At 38.5% G+C, this 23,447-nt stretch overlaps 1 protein-coding gene across 1 annotated transcript in view; it reads left to right on the forward strand.

The window, feature by feature from the left end:
• LOC124788262 (oxysterol-binding protein-related protein 1-like) overlaps nt 1–23,447 on the forward strand; it is a 421,041-nt gene that overhangs the window by 40,712 nt on the left and 356,882 nt on the right. Inside the window, exon 5 of the mRNA XM_047255469.1 lies at nt 19,048–19,245. Within this exon, the coding sequence (XP_047111425.1) occupies nt 19,048–19,245 (198 nt within the window). The remainder of the gene's footprint in view (nt 1–19,047; nt 19,246–23,447) is intronic.

Here is a 23,447-nt window from a genome sequence, read left to right on the forward strand (position 1 = left end):
GTACATCTTCCATGTACACTGCCAGGCTGGTACCAGTATAACAACAAGATCCACAAATGGAGTGGAATTAGATATCATGTAGTACACAACAGAATGAAGGAGAGAGCACTCTGCTCCATGGTTACCAGATGTACTGGTATGAAATGAGCGTTAAGATACAAATGTGTCGATAGGGAACATTTGTTGTGAACGAGTCTTAATTTTGTTTTTGTTTGGTTGGTATGACATCTGTCAAAGATATTTAGTATACATCAAGTCATGGAACAATCATCATCATATGTTTTCATCGTGTTAACAATGTTGAATTTTGTACCAGAAAGTGATGATTTGCGGAAAGCATTAATTTTTTGTTTTCATTTGAAAAAAAGTGCTGCAGAGTCGCATCGAATGCTTGTCGAGGCATGTGGGGAACGTGCTCTATCAGAAGCAACATGCAAAAGATGGTTTCAACGGTTCAGAAATAATGATTTTGATGTAAGAAATGAAGAACATGGAAGACCACCAAAAAAGTTCGAAGGAGCCGGATTGCAAGAAATATTGGATGAAGATGATACTGTGAGTCAGAAGCAAATGGCAGCAATGCTAAATGTTGCACAACAAACAATCCCTGACCGTTTGAAAGCTATGGGAAAGATCCAAAAGTGTGGAAAATGGGTGCCACATGCATTGAATGAATGACAGATGGAAAATCGAAAAACAATTTGTCAAATTTTGCTTCAAAGACATGAAAGAAAATCGATTTTGCATTAAATTGTTACTGGCAATGAAAAATGGATTTATTTTAAGAATCCTAATCGGGAAAAATCATGGGTTAATCTGGGACAACCATCAACATCGACTGCAAAACCATATCGATTCGGCAAGTAGACAATGCTCTGTGTTTGGTGGGATCAGAAAGGTGTGGTGTATCATGAGCTTCTAAAACCCGGTGACACTGTGAATACTAATTGCTACAGACAACAAATGATTAATTTGAACTATGCATTGATCGAAAAAAAGATCAGAATGGGCTAGAAGACATGGCAAAGTAATTTTTTTTACACAACAATGCACCTGCACACAAAGCAAAACTGGTTCAGGATACAATCAAAACCCTTGGCTGGGAGCAGCTACCCCACCCGCCGTATTCACCAGACTTGGCCCCTTCCAACTACCATTTGTTTTCATCAATGGGACATACATTACTCGAGGAACACTTTGATTCCTACGAAAAAGTCGAAAATTGGGTGTCTGACTGGTTTGCTTCAAAAGATGAACATTTCTATTGGCGTGGTGTCCACAAATTGCCAGAAAGGTGGTCAAAATGTATAGAAAGCAATGGTCAGTACTTTGAATAAAATGTTTTTACTTTTCAATTCAAAATTAGTGCTTCATTTTCACAAAAAACGCTCATTTCATACCGCTACACCTGGTAAATAGACAAACATTAGGCTGTCCCACTCGGTGGTGCTGGACAGTGGCAATGTGCACCATTCGGAATGCACTGAAGCCTATGCGATTTGAAGGTGCCACCTCCTGGCGGCCAGTATTAGCCGCCACATGCCAGTGCATGATATGATCAAGAAACAAGTGATGGGCTAGCACCTGTTGATTTTGACTGAAATGATTGGTTTAGTAGCTGCAGATTATCACAGTCATCTCCTCTTATCGGGGAAGCTGTAAGCTTGTGTTACACCGGCATCACTCCACCATAAAATGGGACAGCACTTGGTGTTCAGATTGGTGACATTGTCTTGTGTTGTGCTGCTGGTGGGTGCCCTGTGCGCTGCAAAGAGTTCGCTGTCAACTTGAATTGGAGAATAGGGCCAAAAGTGACTTGGACGGTGATGGGGTTTCTGTGGGTGGGACGATGACACCAGACTCTTAGAAATGACTTGGGCCATGGGTGCAGGAGAGAGCTCTGGCAGAAGTGGTTCCTGCTGTCCCTGCCTTCGGCTATTGTGAACAGTCTTCTGCACCCAGGTCCTGATGAACTGGTTGAAGGCTAGAAACAATGTAGGAGGGTGAAAAAGATATAGGATCATATGGGGGCATAATCTGTGGAAGGGCCACCATGAACGAAAGGTAGGAAAGAGGACCAATAACAGGAAGAGCAGGCTTCTTCCAGATGTGGGTGGAGGTGGCAGAGGAGAGTCATCCACTGGGGGTTGGTGTCGATTTTGGTAGTGGGTAGCCAGCCGGTCTTCTGTCTGCAATATGAAGACATGCTGACCATGCCGGCTGTGGATGACTGCTGGGATCCAGCACTCACGGCGACTAAACAAGCAAACCCAGATTGGAGTTCCAGGTGTGTAGTGCACCTTCTGAGGTGCCTTTGGTGGCCTTGGTGTAGGGAGCAAGAGATTGAACACTACGCTTGGCTGACAGCCATGCATACACTTCAGCAAGCTCTTCTCACCCATGGGAGAGAACCTGCAGGAAGTAAGAAAGTATGTGGTGCAGTATATTCGTCCAAGGTTGTGTCACCATCCACTTCTTCATTTGTGTCTTAAACGTGCAGATGAGGTGTTCTGCCTTCACATTTGACTGAACATGAAACGGGTGCGTGAATATGTTGAATACCATGGTGTGCTCAAAAATCCTGAAAAGTATGATGGATGAATTGAGGACCATTGTCAGTTATCGGGGTGCAGTGCAGGGCAGTCCTTCAGTGGATAAGATACAAGTGGGAACCTAACCATTGTATTTGCCTTAGTGGAGCAGCAGTTGACTACAAACAGAAACTGGGAGTTGGATTTTATGACCACCAATCAATAAGCACTCAAGAAGGGAGCGTTGAAGTTAACATGGACCTGAACCCACAGCTGTGATGGCTCAGGCAATGGTGTACAATATTGTGAGAAAGAGGCCTGATGACCTGCACATTTAGAGTGAGGGCTGATTAAGTGTCCTATCCCACAATCAGTTCCAGGCCAGTAGACATAGTGGCAGGCCAGTATCCTCATGTGCAAGATGTCCCAGCGAAGAATGTCTTTGGAACAACCACCTGTGGAACAGCGTTCCTGTGGCAATAAGAGAATACCATTGAGAGGCATGAATCTGTGTCTCAGCAAAAAATAATTGCAGACGGGATCCAATGAACAAGCCAGAGGTCTCCCATGCCACTCTTGCTGAACATATTGTTGCACTTGACGAAGAACAGAGTTGGAGGTCACAGCATGAGTGATGCGAGAACTGCTAATAGGGAATCCACCGACTGTCCAGCTATCTTCCTCGTCGAGATAAAAACTAAATACTTTATCTTGATCAAAATTAGGGTCAGGTCCCATCAGAAAAAGCAAAAGACCATCGCGTTAGAGTGCTGAACAGTAGGTTTGAAATGAAGCTCATAATTATGTCTGCTGTGAAACAGGGCCCACCGTTAGTCCATGAGTTGTCTTGTTAGGTAAATGTGTCACAGACTAAAAAGAGACACCAATGGCTTGTGATCAGCCACCAATGACAGTGAGATGCGGGCGTAACTATAGGTTACCATATCAACCATTATAAGGACAATGGCTATGCTACCAAAGTGCTCTGCGTTACCACCTAGACATCCTGCAGTGTTTGGAGCTACAGGCATCAGTATCACCAAAAGTTCACATGGAGGGCATACCATTAAGGCTCATAGTTAGTGTCCTCAGGTCTTTGACAAGTGCACTGTCAAAAGAGGTAGTCACCACACAAGGTGCTCCAGTGGGACACAGCTGTCACCAGATTGAAAATTCAGCACATTTTGTGGATATTGTCAGAACATTAAAATCAGACACTGGTAACATATTGGCACTTTTTAAAATTATTATTATTATTATTTCTTTACTATCTCAGACATTAAGTCTGGTTAAAAATGGAAAGTGACGCGGACCTTGATCAAGCGTCACTTCCTTTTAACTGTACGGTATATGTTATATTGCATTTAGGAACTTTCGGGTAATTGAACATGTATCAATAATTATGGATTTCTGTAGTTGTGTATATAAGTTTGGATATAGCTGTATTGCATTGATGTACTGGTGGATATTGTGTGGTATGACTCCTGTAGTTGATAGTATAATTGGTATAATGTCAACTTTATCCTCATGCCACATGTCCTTGACTTCCTCAGCCAGTTGGATGTATTTTTCAATTCTGTATATTTGTTGTATTGGATATGGATATTTCGATTAGTTGTGTTAACTGTTTTTTTTATTGGTGAGTATGATACCAGGTTTGTTATGTGGTGTTGTTTTATCTGTTATAATGGTTCTGTTCCAGTATAATTTGTATTCATCATTCTCCAGTACATTTTGTGGTGCATACTTGTATGTGGGAACGTGTTGTTTTATTAGTTTATATTGTATGGCAAGTTGTTGGTGAATTATTTTTGCTACATTGTCATGTCTTCTGGGGTATTCTGTATTTGCTAATATTGTACATCCGCTTGTGATGTGATCTACTGTTTCTATTTGTTGTTTGCAAAGTCTGCATTTATCTGTTGTGGTATTGGGATCTTTAATAATATGCTTGCTGTAATATCTGGTGTTTATTGTTTGATCCCGTATTGCAATCATGAATCCTTCCGTCTCACTGTATATATTGCCTTTTCTTAGCCATGTGTTGGATGCGTCTTGATCGATGTGTGGCTGTGTTAGATCTACATCTACATCTACATCTACATCTACATTTATACTCCGCAAGCCACACAACGGTGTGTGGCGGAGGGCACTTTACGTGCCACTGTCATTACCTCCCTTTCCTGTTCCAGTCGCGTATGGTTCGCGGGAAGAACGACTGTCTGAAAGCCTCCGTGCGCGCTCTAATCTCTCTAATTTTACATTCGTGATCTCCTCGGGAGGTATAAGTAGAGGGAAGCAATATATTCGATACCTCATCCAGAAACGCACCCTCTTGATACCTGGCGAGCAAGCTACACCGCGATGCAGAGCGCCTCTCTTGCAGAGTCTGCCACTTGAGTTTATTAAACATCTCTGTAGCGCTATCACGGTTACCAAATAACCCTGTGACGAAATGTGCCGCTCTTCTTTGGATCTTCTCTATCTCCTCAGTCCAACCGATCTGGTACGGATCCCACACTGATGAGCAATATTCAAGTATAGGTCGAACAAGTGTTTTGTAAGCCACCTCCTTTGTTGATGGACTACATTTTCTAAGCACTCTCCCAATGAATCTCAACCTGGTACCCGCCTTACCAACAATTAATTTTATATGATCATTCCACTTCAAATCGTTCTGCACGCATACTCCCAAATATTTTACAGAAGTAACTGCTATCAGTGTTTGTTCCGCTATCATATAATCATACAATAAAGGATCCTTCTTTCTATGTATTTGTAATACATTACATTTATCTATGTTAAGGGACAGTTGCCACTCCCTGCACCAAGTGCCTATCCGCTGCAGATCTTCCTGCATTTCGCTACAATTTTCTAATGCTGCAACTTCTCTGTATACTACAGCATCATCCGCGAAAAGCCGCATGGAACTTCTGACACTATCTACTAGGTCATTTATATATATTGTGAAAAGCAATGGTCCCATAACACTCCCCTGTGGCACGCCAGAGGTTACTTTAACGTCTGTAGACGTCTCTCCATTGATAACAACATGCTGTGTTCTGTTTGCTAGAAACTCTTCAATCCAGCCACACAGCTGGTCTGATATTCCGTAGGCTCTTACTTTGTTTATCAGGCGACAGTGCGGAACTGTATCGAACGCCTTCCGGAAGTCAAGAAAAATAGCATCTACCTGGGAGCCTGTATCTAACATTTTCTGGGTCTCATGAACAAATAAAGCGAGTTGGGTCTCACGATCGCTGTTTCCGGAATCCATGTTGATTCCTACATAGTAGATTCTGGGTTTCCAAAAATGACATGATACTCGAGCAAAAAACATGTTCTAAAATTCTACAACAGATCGACGTCAGAGATATAGGTCTATAGTTTTGCGCATCTGCTCGACGACCCTTCTTGAAGACTGGGACTACCTCTGCTCTTTTCCAATCATTTGGAATCCTCTGTTCCTCTAGAGACTTGCGGTACACGGCTGTTAGAAGAGGGGCAAGTTCTTTCGCGTACTCTGTGTAGAATCGAATTGGTATCCCGTCAGGTCCAGTGGTCTTTCTTCTATTGAGTGATTCCAGTTGCTTTTCTATTCCTTGGACACTTGTTTCGATGTCAGCCATTTTTTCATTTGTGCGAGGATTCAGAGAAGGAACTGCAGTGCGGTCTTCCTCTGTGAAACAGCTTTGGAAAAAGGTGTTTAGTATTTCAGCTTTACGCGTGTCATCCTCTGTTTCAATGCCATCATCATCCCGGAGTGTCTGGATATGCTGTTTCGAGCCACTTACTGATTTAACGTAAGACCAGAACTTCCTAGGATTTTCTGTTAAGTCGGTACATAGAATTTTACTTTCGAATTCACTGAACGCTTCATGCATAGCCCTTCTTACGCTAACTTTGACATCATTTAGCTTCTGTTTGTCTGAGAGGTTTTGGCTGCGTTTAAACTTGGAATGAAGCTCTCTTTGCTTTCGCAGTAGTTTCCTAACTTTGTTGTTGTACCACAGTGGCTTTTTCCCGTCCCTCACAGTTTTACTCGGCACGTACCTGTCTAAAACGCATTTTACGATTGCATTGAACTTTTTCCATAAACACTCAACATTGTCAGTGTCGGAACAGAAATTTTCGTTTTGATCTGTTAGGTAGTCTGAAATCTGCCTTCTATTACTCTTGCTAAACAGATAAACCTTCCTCCCTTTTTTTATATTCCTATTAACTTCCATATTCAGGGATGCTGCAACGGCCTTATGACCACTGATTCCCTGTTCTGCACTTAAAGAGTCGAAAAGTTTGGGTCTGTTTGTTATCAGTAGGCCCAAGATGTTATCTCCACGAGTCGGTTCTCTGTTTAATTGCTCGAGGTAATTTTCGGATAGTGCACTCAGTATAATGTCACTCGATGCTCTGTCCCTACCACCCGTCCTAAACATCTGAGTGTCCCAGTCTATATCTGGTAAATTGAAATCTCCACCTAAGACTATAACATGCTGAGAAAATTTATGTGAAATGTATTCCAAATTTTCTCTCAGTTGTTCTGCCACTAATGCTGCTGAGTCGGGAGGTCACTAAAAGGAGCCAATTATTAACCTAGCTCGGTTGTTGAGCGTAACCTCCACCCATAATAATTCACAGGAACTATCCACTTCTACTTCACCACAGGATAAACTACTACTAACAGCGACGAACACTCCACCACCGGTTGCATGCAATCTATCCTTTCTAAACACCGTCTGTACCTTTGTAAAAATTTTGGCAGAATTTATCTCTGACTTAAGCCAGCTTTCTGTACCTATAACGATTTCAGCTTCGGTGCTTTCTATCAACGCTTGAAGTTCTGGTACTTTACCAACGCAGCTTCAACAGTTGACAATTACAATACCGATTGCTGCTTGGTCCCCGCATGTCCTGACTTTGCCCCGCACCCGTTGAGGCTGTTGCCCTTTCTGTACTTGCCCAAGGCCATCTAACCTAAAAAACCGCCCAGCCCACGCCACACAACCCCTGCTACACGTGCTTGCCATGTAGTGTTTTCTTTATTTATATGAGTGATTGCTTTGTGTATTTTGCTAGTTTCTGCTCGTTCTAGAAAGAATTTTCTTAAATTGTCTACCTGTCCATAACGTAGGTTTTTCATGCCGAAAAATCCCCTTCCTCCTTCCTTTCTGCTTAATGTGAATCTTTCTGTTGCTGAATGTATGTGATGTATTCTATATTTGTGGCATTGTGATCGTGTAACTGTATTGAGTGCTTCTAGGTCTGTGTTACTCCATTTCACTACTCCAAATGAGTAGGTCAGTATTGGTATAGCATAAGTATTTATAGCTTTTGTCTTGTTTCTTGCTGTCAATTCTGTTTTCAGTATTTTTGTTAGTCTTTGTCTATATTTTTCTTTCAGTTCTTCTTTAATATTTGTATTATCTATTCCTATTTTTTGTCTGTATCCTAGATATTTATAGGCATCTGTTTTTTCCATCGCTTCTATGCAGTCGCTGTGGTTATCCAATATGTAATCTTCTTGTTCAGTGTGTTTTCCCTTGACTGTGCTATTTTTCTTACATTTGTCTGTTCCAAAAGCCATATTTATATCATTGCTGAACTTCTGTTATCTTTAGTAATTGGTTGAGTTGTTGATTTGTTGCTGCCAGTCGTTTTAGATTATCCATGTATAGCAGATGTGTGATTTTGTGTGGGTATGTTCCAGTAATATTGTATCCATAATTTGTATTATTTAGCATGTTGGATAGTGGGTTCAGAGCAAGACAGAACCAGAAAGGACTTAATGAGTCTCCTTGGTATATTCCACACTTAATCTGTATTGGCAGTGATGTGATATTATTTGAATTTGTTTGGGTATTAAGTGTGGTTTTCCAATTTTTCATTACTATGTTTAGGAACTGTATCAATTTAGGATCTACTTTGTATATTTCCAATATTTGTAGTAACCATGAGTGGGGTACACTATCCAAAGCTTTTTGGTAATCAATGTATGCATAGTGTAGTGACCTTCGTTTAGTTTTATCTTGATATGTCATCTCTGCATCTATTATCAGTTGCTCTTTACATCCTCGTGCTCCTTTGCAACAGCCTTTTTGTTCTTCATTTATAATTTTGTTCTGTGTTGTATGTGTCATTAATTTCTGTGTAATGACTGAAGTTAATATTTTGTATATTGTTGGTACGCATGTTATGGGGCGATATTTAGCTGGGTTTGCTGTGTCTGGTCGATCTTTAGGTTTCAGATAAGTTATTTCATGTGTAAGTGTATCAGGGAATGTGTATGGGTCTGCGATGTAACTGTTGAATAATTTATATTTAAAATCAAAGATGATGTGACTTACCATACAAAAGCGCTGGCACGTCGATAGACACACAGACAGACACATACATACACACAAAATTCTAGCTTTCGCAACCAATGGTTGCTTCGTCAGGAAAGAGGGAAGGAGAGGGAAAGACGAAAGGATGTGGGTTTTAAGGGACAGAGTAAGGGGAAAAAAGGACAGGTATACAATCGCTCGCGCGCGCTGCGCGCGCGCGCGCGCGCGCTGCGCGCGCGCGCGCGCGCGCGCGCGCGCACACACACACACACACACACACACACACACACACACACACACACACACACACACACACACACACACACACACACACACACATGATGGATATGTGTGTGTGTGCGCGAGTGTATGCCTGTCCTTTTTTCCCCCTTTCCGCTCCCGGGATTGGAACGACTCCTTACCCTCTCCCCTAAAACCCACATCCTTTCATCTTTCCCTCTCCTTCCCTCTTTCCTGATGAAGCAACCATTGGTTGCGAAAGCTAGAATTTTGTGTGTATGTGTTTGTTTGTGTTTCTATCGACCTGCCAGCGCTTTCGTATGGTAAGTCACATCATCTTTGTTTTTAAATATATTTTTCCTGTGTGGAATGTTTCCCTCTATTATATTCATATTGTTAAATAATTTACTTGGATGTGAATGTGTTGAGGTGAACTTTTTTAGCCAGAAATTTGCTATTTTATCTTTTCCAGGGGCTTTCCAATTGTGAGTACAATTAATAGCTTGGGTGACTTCATGTTGCAAAATTATCACTTCAGGCATTTGTGGTATCATCTTGTATGTGTCTGTTTCTGCTTGTATCCACCGTGCATGCGTGTTATGTTGTACCGGGTTTGACCATATGTTGCTCCAGAAGTGTTCCATGTCTGTTATGTTTGGTGGATTTTCTATATTAATGTGTGTGTTATCTATTGTCTGGTAAAATCTCTTTTGGTTTGCGTTGAATGTTTGGTTTTGTTTCCTTCTATTTTCACTTTTTTTGTATCTTCTAAGTCGTTTGGCCAATGCTAGTAATTTCTTCTTCTTTTCATCTAATTGCTCTATCGCTTCTTGTTGTGAGATTTTACCTAACCTTTTTCTTTTTTTTGTCTGATATTTCATTTCTTATAAATTGTGTTAGCTGTCCGATGTCTTTTCTCAGTTTTTCTATTCTGATCTGTAGCGTGTGTTGCCATGCTGGTTTTGTGGGTTTCTTCTGTGTGTTGGTTGGTTCTTATCTCTGCCTAGTGTGTATATTTAGTGTAGTGAGTGCTCCTATATAACCCAGTAGTTGTAACTCTTCCATAGTTGTGTTTTCATTTATTTTGTTGTGTATGATTGTGTTGATAGTTTTTATTGTTGTTTCGACTTGTGGGTTATTTGGCGGTCTATGCAAGAATGGCCTAATGTCTGTATTTGTGTCTTTGTATTCTATATATGTCAGCTGAAATTTTTCTTCTATATCTAACATGTGTGTCACTTCGTGTTCTATTTGTGCTTGTTCTGGTGGGTGTCTTAAGATTTCGTTTTCCTCTGATTGTTTAATTGATGCATGTTGTTCTTTGTTTGTTTACTCTGGGATGTTTGAGTCCATTACTGTATTTTCTTCTTCTTCTGATTGCACATTATTTTGTTCCAGTATTTGTTGTACTTGTTGTTTGATGTTTTCTAATTCTGACTGGGGCATCCTGTTATTTTTGATTATTACATGGATCTGATCAGCTAGTTGTTGTTCTGTTAAAAAATTTTAATTCTGAGTATCTGGTAATAAATGTTGTGTATACTTGTGATCTGTATCCAGTTGTGTTGGTTCCTAAGTTTGTTGCTTGGTAATAACAGAACATGAGGTGTCGATTAACTTCATCTGACCATCTCATCCTCTGTTTTCCTTCTAGGGTGGTTGTAGGAAGCATATCCTGTAAAACACCTCTATTTGGATTTAAATCATTTTCCAGTTGGCTAGCAGTGTCGTTACCATTGTGGGTGGGCATAGGGTTCAAGCGTCATCCCCGACCATGACGGCGCTTGTCCGAGGCTTCTTTAGTTCTGTCCTGAACCAACTAATCACACTAAAACGTTTGGGGGGGGGGGGGAAGCCCTATTAGTGGTTTGTTCTTTTCGTCGCCTTTTAAGACTGGCAGAACATACCGGAGCCTATTCTTTTCCCGGGCCTCAATGGGGTTTATTATTATTATTATTATTATTATTATTATTATTATTATTATTATTCTTTCATTGGTCATCAGTGTTCGTCTCCAAGAAATATATTTCCCTGAACAACATGTTGAACATCATATTATGTTGTATGTATCACTGCTTAACAGCAATGTGATTCCTTCGGGATGTGAAATACTATTAGGATTCAGTCAAGTTTGTGATGGACTCGCCTCTATCATCTGTTGTGGTGAACTTCTGCATTGAGTAGTTTCATGAAATCACACTAAAGATAGTGGCACGCCCAGTTAAGTATTTGTAACAATACGTAGATGATATGTTTGTAGTGTGGCAACAAACATAATAGAGACTTTCTTAATTAATACTTTGATCTCTTAAATGATTTTCATAAATGTGCCAAATTCATTACGGAAGTTGAGAATAGCAACTGTTTCCTGTTTCTGGAGGTACATTTGGAATAATAATAATAATAATAATAATAATAATGGGATACCCCAGTAAGAATTAGAAAACATCAAACAACAAGTACAACAAATACTGGAACAAAATAATGTGCAATCAGAAGAAGAAGAAAATACAGTAATGAACTCAAACATCCCAGAGTAAACAAACAAAGAACAACATGCATCAATTAAACAATCAGAGGAAAACGAAATCTTAAGACAGCCACCAGAATAAGCACAAATAGAACACGAAGGGACACACATGTTAGATATAGAAGAAAAATTTCAGCTGACATATATAGAATACAAAGACACAAATACAGACATTAGGCCATTCTTGCATAGACCGCCAAATAACCCACAAGTCGAAACAACAATAAAAACTATCAACACAATCATACACAACAAAATAAATGAAAACACAACTATGGAGGAGTTATAACTACTGGGTTATATAGGAGCACTCACTACACTAAATATGCACACTAGGCAGAGATAAGAACCAACCAACACACAGAAGAAACCCACAAAACCAGCATGGCAACACACGCTACAGATCAGAATAGAAAAACTGAGAAAAGACATCGGACAGCTAACACAATTTATAAGAAATGAAATATCAGACAAAAAAAGAAAAAGGTTAGGTAAAATCTCACAACAAGAAGTGATAGAGCAATTAGATGAAAAGAAGCAGAAATTACAAGCATTGGCCAAACGACTTAGAAGATACAAAAAAAGTGAAAATAGAAGGAAACAAAACCAAACATTCAACACAAACCAAAAGAAATTTTACCAGACAATAGATAACACACAAATTAAAAAAGAGAATCCGCCAAACATAACAGACATGGAACACTTCTGGAGCAATGTATGGTCAAACCCGATACAACATAACAGGCATGCACGGTGGATACAAGCAGAAACAGACACATACAAGATGATACCACAAATGCCTGAAGTGATAATTTTGCAACATGAAGTCACCCAAGCAATTAATTGTACTCACAATTGGAAAGCCCCTGGAAAAGATAAAATAGCAAATTTCTTGCTAAAGAAATTCACCTCAACACATTCACATCTAACTAAAATATTTAACAGTTACATTGCAGACCCATACACATTCCCTGATAGACTTACACATGGAATAACTTATCTGAAACCTAAAGATCAAGCAGACACAGCAAACCCAGCTAAATATCGCCCCACAACATGCCTACCAACGATATACAAAATATTAACTACAGTCATTACACAGAAATTAATGACACATACAACACAGAACAAAATTATAAATGAAGAACAAAAAGGCTGTTGCGAAGGAGCACGAGGATGTAAAGAGCAACTGATAATAGATGCAGAGGTGACATATCAAGATAAAACTAAACAAAGGTCGCTACACTATGCATACATTGATTAGCAAAAAGCTTTGGATAGTGTACACCACTCATGGTTACTACAAATATTGGAAATATACAAAGTAGATCCTAAATTGATACAGTTCCTAAACATAGTAATGAAAAATTGGAAAACCACACTTAATATCCAAACAAATTCAAATAATATCACATCACAGCCAATACAGATTAAGCGTGGAATATACCAAGGAGACTCATTAAGTCCTTTCTGGTTCTATCTTGCTCTGAACCCACTATCCAACATGCTAAATAATACACATTATGGATACAATATTACTGGAACATACCCACACAAAATCACACATTAGCTATACATGGATGATCTAAAACTACTGGCAGCAACAAATCAACAACTCAACCAATTACTAAAGATAACAGAAGTATTCAGCTATGATATAAATAAGGCTTTTGGAACAGGAAAATGTAAGAAAAATAGCATAGTCAAGGGAAAACACACTAAACAAGAAGATTACATATTGGATAACCACAGTGACCGCATAGAAGCGATGGAAAAACCAGATGCCTATAAATATCTAGGATACAGACAAAAAATAGGAATAGATAATACAAATATTAAAGAAGGACTAAAAGAAAAATATACACAAAGACTAACAAAAATACTGAAAACAGAATTGACAGCAAGAAACAAGACAAAAGCTATAAATACTTATGCTATACGAATATTGACCTACTCATTTGGAGTAGTGAAATGGAGTAACACAGACCTAGAAGCACTCAACACTCTTACACGATCACAATGCCACAAATATAGAATACATCACATACATTCAGCAACAGAAAGATTCACATTAAGCAGAAAGGAAGGAGGAAGGGGATTTTTCGGCATGAAAAACCTACGTTATGGACAGGTAGACAATTTAAGAAAATTCTTTCTAGAATGAGCAGGACTAGCAAAATACACAAAGCAATCACTCATATAAATACATCGGCTACACCACTGCAACTTCATAACCACTTCTACAACCCTTTAGATCACATAACATCAACACATAGAAAGAAAGTAAATTGGAAAAAGAAAAGACTACATGGCAAGCACCCGTATCATCTAACACAGCCACACATCGATCAAGACGCATCCAACACATGGCTAAGAAAAGGCAATATATTCAGTGAGACAGAAGGATTCATATTGCAATACAGGATCAAACAATAAACACCAGATATTACAGCAAGCATATTATTAAAGATCCCAATACCACAACAGATAAATGCAGACTTTGCAAACAACAAATAGAAACAGTAGATCACATCACAAGCGGATGTACAATACTAGCAAATACAGAATACCCCAGAAGACTTGACAATGTAGCAAAAATAATACATCAACAGCTTGTCTTACAACATAAACTTATAAAACAACAGGTTCCCACATACAAGTATGCACCACAAAATGTACTGGAGAACGATGAATACAAATTATACTGGAACAGAACCATTATAACGAATAAAACAACACCACATAACAAACCTGACATCATACTCACCAATAAAAAGAAGAAATTAACACAACTATTCGAAATATCCATACCCAATACAACAAATATACAAAAGAAAACAGGAGAAAAAATTGAAAAATACATCCAACTGGCTGAGGAAGTCAAGGACATGTGGCATGAGAATAAAGTTGACATTATACCAATTATACTATCAACTACAGGAGTCATACCACACAATATCCACCAGTACATCAATGCAATACAGCTACATCCAAACTTATATATACAACTTCAGAAATCTGTAATTATTGACACTTGTTCAATTACCCGAAAGTTCCTAAATGCAATGTAACATATACCCAGAGTAAACAAACAAAGAACAACATGCATCAATTAAACAATCAGAGGAAAACGAAATCTTAAGACACCCACCAGAACAAGCACAAATAGAACACGAAGTGACACACATGTTAGATATAGAAGAAAAATTTCAGCTGACATATATAGAATACAAAGACACAAATACAGACATTAGACCATTCTTGCATAGACCGCCAAATAACCCACAAGTCGAAACAACAATAAAAACTATCAACACAATCATACACAACAAAATAAATGAAAACACAACTATGGAAGAGTTACAACTACTGGGTTATATAGGAGCACTCACTACACTAAATATACACACTAGGCAGAGATCAGAACCAACCAACACACAGAAGAAACCCACAAAACCAGCATGGCAACACACGCTACATATCAGAACAGAAAAACTGAGAAAAGACATCGGACAGCTAACACAATTTATAAGAAATGAAATATCAGACAAAAAAACGAAAAAGGTTAGGTAAAATCTCACAACAAGAAGTGATAGAGCAATTAGATGAAAAGAAGCAGAAATTACAAGCATTGGCCAAACGACTTAGAAGATACAAAAAAAGTGAAAATAGAAGGAAACAAAACCAAACATTCAACACAAACCAAAAGAAATTTTACCAGACAATAGATAACACACAAATTAAAAAAGAGAATCCGCCAAACATAACAGACATGGAACACTTCTGGAGCAATGTATGGTCAAACCCGATACAACATAACAGGCATGCACGGTGGATACAAGCAGAAACAGACACATACAAGATGATACCACAAATGCCTGAAGTGATAATTTTGCAACATGAAGTCACCCGAGCAATTAATTCTACTCACAATTGGAAAGCCCCTGGAAAAGATAAAATAGCAGATTTCTGGCTAAAGAAGTTCACCTCAACACATTCACATCTAACTAAATTATTTAACATTCCATGTGGGAAAAATATATCTAAAAACAAAGATGAAGTGACTTACCAAATGAAAGCGCTGGCAGGTTGATAGGCACACAAACAAACACAAACATACACACAAAATTCAAGCTTTTGTAACCAATGGTTGCTTCATCAGGAAAGAGGGAAGGAGAGGGAAAGACGAAAGGATGTGGGTTTTAAGGGAGAGGGTAAGGAGTCATTCCAATCCCGGATATGGATATGTGGGTGTGTGCGAGTGTATACCTGTCCTTTTTTCCCCCTAGGGTGACTCTTTACACTCCCGGGATTGAAATTACTCCTTACCCTCTCCCTTAAAACACACAATCTTTCGTCTTTCCCTCTTCTTCCCTCTTTCATGGTGAAGCAACCGTTGGTTGCGAAAGCTTGAATTTTGTGTGTATGTTTGTGTTTGTTTGTGTGTCTATCAACCTGCCAGCGCTTTCGTTTGGTAAGTCACATCATCTTTGTTTTTAGATAAATTATTTAACAGTTACATTGCAGACACAGTCCCTGATACACTTACACAAGGAATAAGTTATCTGAATCCTAAAGATCAAGCAGACACAGCAAACCCAGCAAAATATTGCCCCATAACATGCCTACCAACAATATACAAAATATTAACTTCAGTCATTACACAGAAATTAATGACACATACAACACAGAACAAAATTATAAATGAAGAACAAAAAGGCTGTTGCAAAGGAGCACGAGGATGTAAAGAGCAACTGATAATAGATGCAGAGGTGACATATCAAGATAAAACTAAACGAAGGTCACTACACTACGCATACATTGATTACCAAAAAGCTTTGGGTAGTGTACCCCACTCATGGTTACTACAAATATTGGAAATATACAAAGTAGATCCTAAATTGATACAGTTCCTAAACATAGTAATGAAAAATTGGAAAACCACACTTAATATCCAAATAAATTCAAATAATATCACATCACTGCCAATACAGATTAAGTGTGGAATATACCAAGGAGACTCATTAAGTCCTTTCTGGTTCTGTCTTGCTCTGAACCCACTATCCAACATGCTAAATAATACAAATTATGGATACAATATTACTGGAACATACCCACACAGAATCACACATCTGCTATACATGGATAATCTAAAACGACTGGCAGCAACAAACCAACAACTCAACCAATGACTAAAGATAACAGAAGTTCAGCTATGATATAAATAAGGCTTTTGGAACAGACAAATGTAAGAAAAATAGCATAGTCAAGGGAAAACACACTGAACAAGAAGATTACATATTGGATAACCACACCAACTGCATAGAAGCGATGGAAAAAACAGATGCCTATAAATATCTAGGATACAGACAAAAAATAGGAATAGATAATACAAATATTAAAGAAGAACTGAAAGAAAAATATAGACAAAGACTAACAACAATACTGAAAACAGAATTGACAGCAAGAAACAAGACGTTATGGACAGGTAGACAATTTAAGAAAATTCTTTCTAGAACGAGCAGAAACTAGCAAAATACACAAAGCAATCACTCATACAAATACATCAGCTAAACCATTGAAACTTCATAACCACTCCTACAACCCTTTAGATCACATAACATCAACAGATACGAATAAAGTAAATTAGAAAAAGAAAACACTACATGGCAAGCACCTGTATCATCTAACACAGCCACACATCGATCAAGACGCATCCAACACATGGCTAAGAAAAGGCAATATATACAGTGAGACAGAAGGATTCATGATTGCAATACAGGATCAAACAATAAACACCAGATATTACAGCAAGCATATTATTGAAGATCTCAATACCACAACAGATAAATGCAGACTTTGCAAACAACAAATAGAAACAGTAGATCACATCACAAGCGGATGTAAAATTCTAGCAAATACAGAATACACCAGAAGACATGATGGTGAAGCAAAAATAATACATCAACAACTCACCATACAACATAAACTAATAAAACAACACTTTTCACATACAAGTATGCACCACAAAGTGTACTGGAGAATGTTGAATACTAATTATAATTGAACAGAACCATTATAACAGATAAAACAACACCACAGAACAAACCTGGTATCATACTCACCAATAAAAAAAAGTTAACACAACCAATCGAAATATCCATATCCAATACAACAAATATACAGAATTGAAAAATACATGCAACTGGCTGAGGAAGTCAAGTACATGAGGCATCAGGATAAAGTTGACATTATACCAATTATACTATCAACTACAGGAGTCATACCATACAATATCCACCAGTACATCAACGCAATACAGCTACATCCAAATGTATATATACAACTACAGAAATCTCTAATTATTGATACATGTTCAATTACCCGAAAGTTCTTAAATGCAATGTAACCTATACCGTACAGTTAAAAGGAAGTCACGTTTGATCAAGGTCCGCGTCATTTTCCATTTTTAACCAGACATAACATCTGAGAAAGGAAATAAATAATAATAATAATAATAATAATAATAATAATAATGTGATGCTACTCTGAGCACATGGGTGGTGGGAACCAAACACATGTAGTAGAGCATGGCGATCATTACAGTAATCTTGCTGTATGTGCTGTTTGCCAGGGTAATACATGCTACCCATTCTTCATGTGTCCAGTCATACTTCATGATAACTCTGCAATCATCATGCTAACATAAAAAAATAAATTGTTGTTCAAATGGGACACACCATCTAACCTAATAGGTCTTACCAGTTATACCTGTGATAGGATAAATTTTGCACTGAAGGTGATTAAAAGGATGTGAAACATATAGCAAAGAAACGGATGAGGAGACATTCAGTTTGATTAGGTTTTTGTCAGTATTGTTATTCTGACTGTCATGGGAACAGCTGAGGACCTCATTTCAGATGCTGGCTTTATAAAATTATAACTCCAACATGAAAGGTTGTTGAAATACTCAGTATAGTACAATGGTGAGAGGTACAAATCCTTCAACCTCTTCCTCTATTTCTTCACAGAAGAAGGAAATTAAAGTTCAATAAATGTTTCCCTCTTCTTTTGTATGCCTCTTTATCAGTGTGCTGTGGCTTCATAAGTAGACATTTATTTGTCTTTATTTGACTATTCTTTATTGATGTCCAGTAAATGGAATGGAAATATTGTGAGTTGTGTAGAGCTTTAAAGTAATATCCAATCTCTTTTTCCATTGTGTTGGTAGTTAGTAATAGGTTATGTTAATTTAATGAAAACTATTTACATCAAACTGTTTCAGAGAATCTCATTTAATTTTAAGTAGGTTTCATGCTGTTTTTATTCTGCACACTATATGCAAACCTCAACTGAAAATTGTTATTTTAACACACACATAGTTCCTTAAGAAAACTAGTAAATCTGATATATTCTGTTGTAGGACATTGTTGTTCTCCTGTTACAAAACAATGCAAAAGTTGATGTAATAAATGGAGAAGGCCAAACACCAAGAGACTTGGCCAAAAATGAAGATGTTGCAAAACTGCTTTGGGCTGCAGAAAAAACAGACATGCGCCACAAAGAGGAAAGGCTCCTTGCAGCAGCGAGAGAAGGGGACCTAGACACTTTGAACATTTTGGTAATTATAATATTAAGAACTTGCTGGATGTGTTTTTTCTTGCACTGTAATCCAGTATAATTTGCTTAATTTTCAATAGATAACTACTCACCTGTGAACCATGGACCTTAATGTGGTGGGGTGGTTTGTGTGCCTCAACAATACAGATAGCAGCACCATAGATGCAGCCTCTATGGAGGGGTATCTGTTGGGAGGCCAGACAAATGTATGGTTTCTGAAGAGAGGCAGCAGCCTTTTCAGTAGTTGCAGGGACAGCAGTCTAGAGGACTGACTGATATGGCCTTGTAACATCAACCGACATGGCCTTGCTGTGCTGGTACTGCGAACAGTTGTAAGCAAGGGAAAATCACTGTTGTTGTTTTTCCCAAGGCCATCCAGCTCTGCTGTATGGTCAAATGATGATGGCATCCTTTTGGGTAAAATATTCTGGATCCAAAGTAATCCTACACTCAGATCTCTGGGCTGGGACCACCCAGGAAGATGTCATCATCTGGAAAAACAAAACTGGCAATCTATAGGTTGGAATGTTAGATTCCTTAATTGGGCAGGTAGGTTAGAAAATCGATAAATGGAAATGGATAAGTTGAAGTTAGATGTAGTGGTCATTAGTGAAGTTCAGTGGCAGGATGAACAGGACTTCTGGTCAGTTGAGTACAGGGTTATAAATACCAGATCAAGTAGGGAGTAGGTCTAATAATGAGTAAGAAAATAGGAGTGTGGATAAGTTACTATGAAGAGCATAGTGAATGAATTATCACAACCAAGACAGATACAAAGCCAACACCTCCCACAATGGTACATGCTTATATGCCAACTAGCTCTGCAGATAATGAAGAGATTGAAAAACTGTGTGCTGAAATAAAAGAAATTATTCAGCTAGTTGAAGAATAGAAATTTAATTGTGATAGGAGACTGTAATTCAGTAGTAGGTAAAGAACATATATACTTTGTTCTGAAAAGGCAATGCTCTACATGGGCTCAGAAAGAAATTATAGAATGGATTACACAACTCAGTAACATTGTTTTCTCAAAGAGGATGGTCTACATTGTGCTGCACAGATGACTTAGAATGTATACACCTTCACATATCCTTATAAAGTTATGAAACAAACAAATAGATTGAACTATCAAATCAATTTTATTCATGTTACAATTTATTGAAGTGCCGAATACCTGGATCCTCAACACTAACATGCTAGAAAAATATGTGCAACAGAACTGACTTGTTCATAGCATTAGAATATTTTAAATGACAGTAACACACACATTTTATTCATGTAAAGTTCAGTTATTAATTAAAGTGGCCAGTCTTTATGCAATGAAAAATAATCAGCACAAGTCTACAAGCCAGCATGCACAATTACAGTGGGAAGTAATTTGTTCTGTTGTGGCATAAAACAATGTCTCTACTTGTACGAAAATATCACTGCTCTCATTTACCATGATACAGTTCAAATTTACCACAGTCCTTCAGTAATTTGATAAGTATAATTACAGTCCAGTGGTCCATTTAAGACAGTGCAGAATATGAATCACTGAGTCGAACAACAGTTCACTATGATGACAATGGTAGTCTGCAGTACTTGTTGATCACATTGCAGTTCACTTTTTAAAAAAATCATTTATTTAGATTACAGATATCACTTGTTGGTAGTTAACATTAAAGTTTTTCAGCTTTGTGGTTGCCAGTGTGCATATATTCCATTATATAATGCACATTACTGTGGAATGATTCAACAATGAGCACCTGTCTGACGTAGATGTTACTTGTTTACTTTCAGACTGCAGACTGACCCTTTCATGACTGAGACTGACGTAGGAATGAAGTTTTTTTTTGAAACTTACTAATGGTTTGAAAAATGGCTAGTTTGGAATTAACTGCTTTTGATGCACTACATGAACTAATATGATTTTGTTTTATAGAAAATGTTGCTATTCAGCAATTTAGAAAAATATATGGAACTATTATCCTTATGCCATTGTGAATCCCCTCATTTATATGAATGAGTGCAATATTTCAAAACACGTTAAATTATTAATTAGTGAGTTATTTAATTTTACTGAAGTCAGACGGAACAGAAAAATTAATGTAACAAAAGATGTTAGGTAAAGGTTGGAATCTAGCCACGATTACTACAAAATCAGCAGTGGAAAATGGTCTTAGCAAGAAACTTTGATGTTAATTATTGTGTAAGATAATTAGCATTAGGTAATTTAAAACACTTTACAGGAAAGTGTGAATCCTAAACTTTTGAATAGTATAGGCCACTTTCCTGAAATATAAGTATTAGCTAAAAGGTTTCTATATAAGGCAAACAGCAGTGCTAACTTCAAGTAATTGTAACTTTTAAGTAATATAACTGTAATGGAAAGAAGATAAAAATTAGTAAAAAAATATTGATTATTTTTTGGAGTAGAAAAACATAACAGATACAAAGGATCCACCTGCTTTGTCACATAACCGTACATTGGTTGTACAGACAGGGTGTAAAGGGTGATTCAGCTGCCTGTACTGATCCATTTTATACAACCTGCACTACATCTGTTTCAGGAGTGGTATCCAGACAGGTGACAGCCACATAATAGATATAAGTTCCTTCTTAGAGCTGAAAATATGAATGTATGACTCACTGCATTAATATGCTAATGTAATTTCATAAACAAAATTTGTACGATAGGTCTAAGATGTCTCTGTATATTCTACCAGTTATGCTGCAACATTTTGACAATGTGCTTCACATCTCCAGAGAGAACTGGCCAACAACATTGTTCTGTCATATGGGGTTGCGTAAAACCTCCCATTTTGATATCTCGTGTTAATTTCATTGTTTCCGATGAAACACACTTTATAAGGCAATGTTTTTGAGCCATTATGAATGGTTAAGTACTATAAACAGAGTAAAGTTACAGAGACAATGAAACCTGTATGACTACACTGCTAATTACACAAAGAAAGATTGGAGACACTTGGATAAGAATGGAGGAAGTAAAAACAAAATCAAAACCAAACAATGGAAAATCCGGGATGGAATGTAACAACACTATGAAAAGGATAGTTGCTACTCACCATATAGCAGAGATGCTGAGCTGCAGATGGGCATAACAAAATGACTGTCACAAAAGAAGCTTTCAGCCAACAACGTCTCTATTATCAAAAATAGACCCCCCCCACCCCCCACACACACACACACACGTGCAAATGCAAATCGGACACACATGATCAGCTGAAGCCAGACTACGAGCAGCAGCAGTAGCAGTGTATGATGGGAGAGGCAATTGGGTGAGGGTAAGGAGGAAGCTGGGTTGGGAAGGGGGAGGGATAGCAGGGTAGGGGTGAGTGACAGTGGGGAGCATACAGGGACGAGGTGGAGAGAGCAAAAGGCAGCTAGGTGCAGTCAGTAGGTTAGGCGGAGGGTGGGGGAGGGTAGGGGGAGGGGGGTAGCAGAGAAGGAGATAAGTAAGAAGACTGGGTACATTGGTGGAATAGAGGGCTGTGTAGAGCTGGAATGGTACCAGGGATGGGGCTAGATGGGTGAGGACAATGAGTAACGATGGTTAGGCTAGGAGGGTTACAGTGAAGGAGCATATATTGGAGGGACAGTTCCCATCTGCATAATTAAGAAAAGCTGGTGTTGGTGGGAAGGATCCTTATGGCACAAGCTGTGAAGTAGTTATTGAAATGAAGAATGTCATGCTGAGTGAGAGGGTGGTCTAGTTATTTCTTGGGCATAGTTTGCTGGTGGCATACATACCAACAGACAGCTTGTTGGTTGTCATGTGCACATGGAATGCAGTGCAGTGGTTGCAACTTAGCTTGTAGATCACATGACTACTTTTTCAGGTAGAAGAGATGTGAGGTAAGGGGTTGGGAGCAGGGGTTGTGCAGGGATGGATGAGTATGTTGTGTAGGCAGAATACCACTGTGTGTGGGGTGGGATGGATAGTGGGCAGAACATTTCTCATTTCAGGGCACAACGAGAGGTAATCAAAACCCTGACGGAGAATGTAATTCAGTTACCCAGTCCTGGGTGATACTGGGTTATGAGGGGGATGCTCCTCTGTGGCTGGACAGTGAGATTGTGGGAGGTGTTGGGTCACTGGAAAGATAAGGCATGGGACATTGGTTTTTTACAAGGTTGGTTTCATAATTACAGTCTGTAAAGGCCTCAGTGAGACCCTCAGTATATTTCGAGAGGGACCGT

This window comes from Schistocerca piceifrons, chromosome 1, assembly GCF_021461385.2.
Source record: "Schistocerca piceifrons isolate TAMUIC-IGC-003096 chromosome 1, iqSchPice1.1, whole genome shotgun sequence".
Lineage (NCBI taxonomy): Eukaryota > Metazoa > Arthropoda > Insecta > Orthoptera > Acrididae > Schistocerca > Schistocerca piceifrons.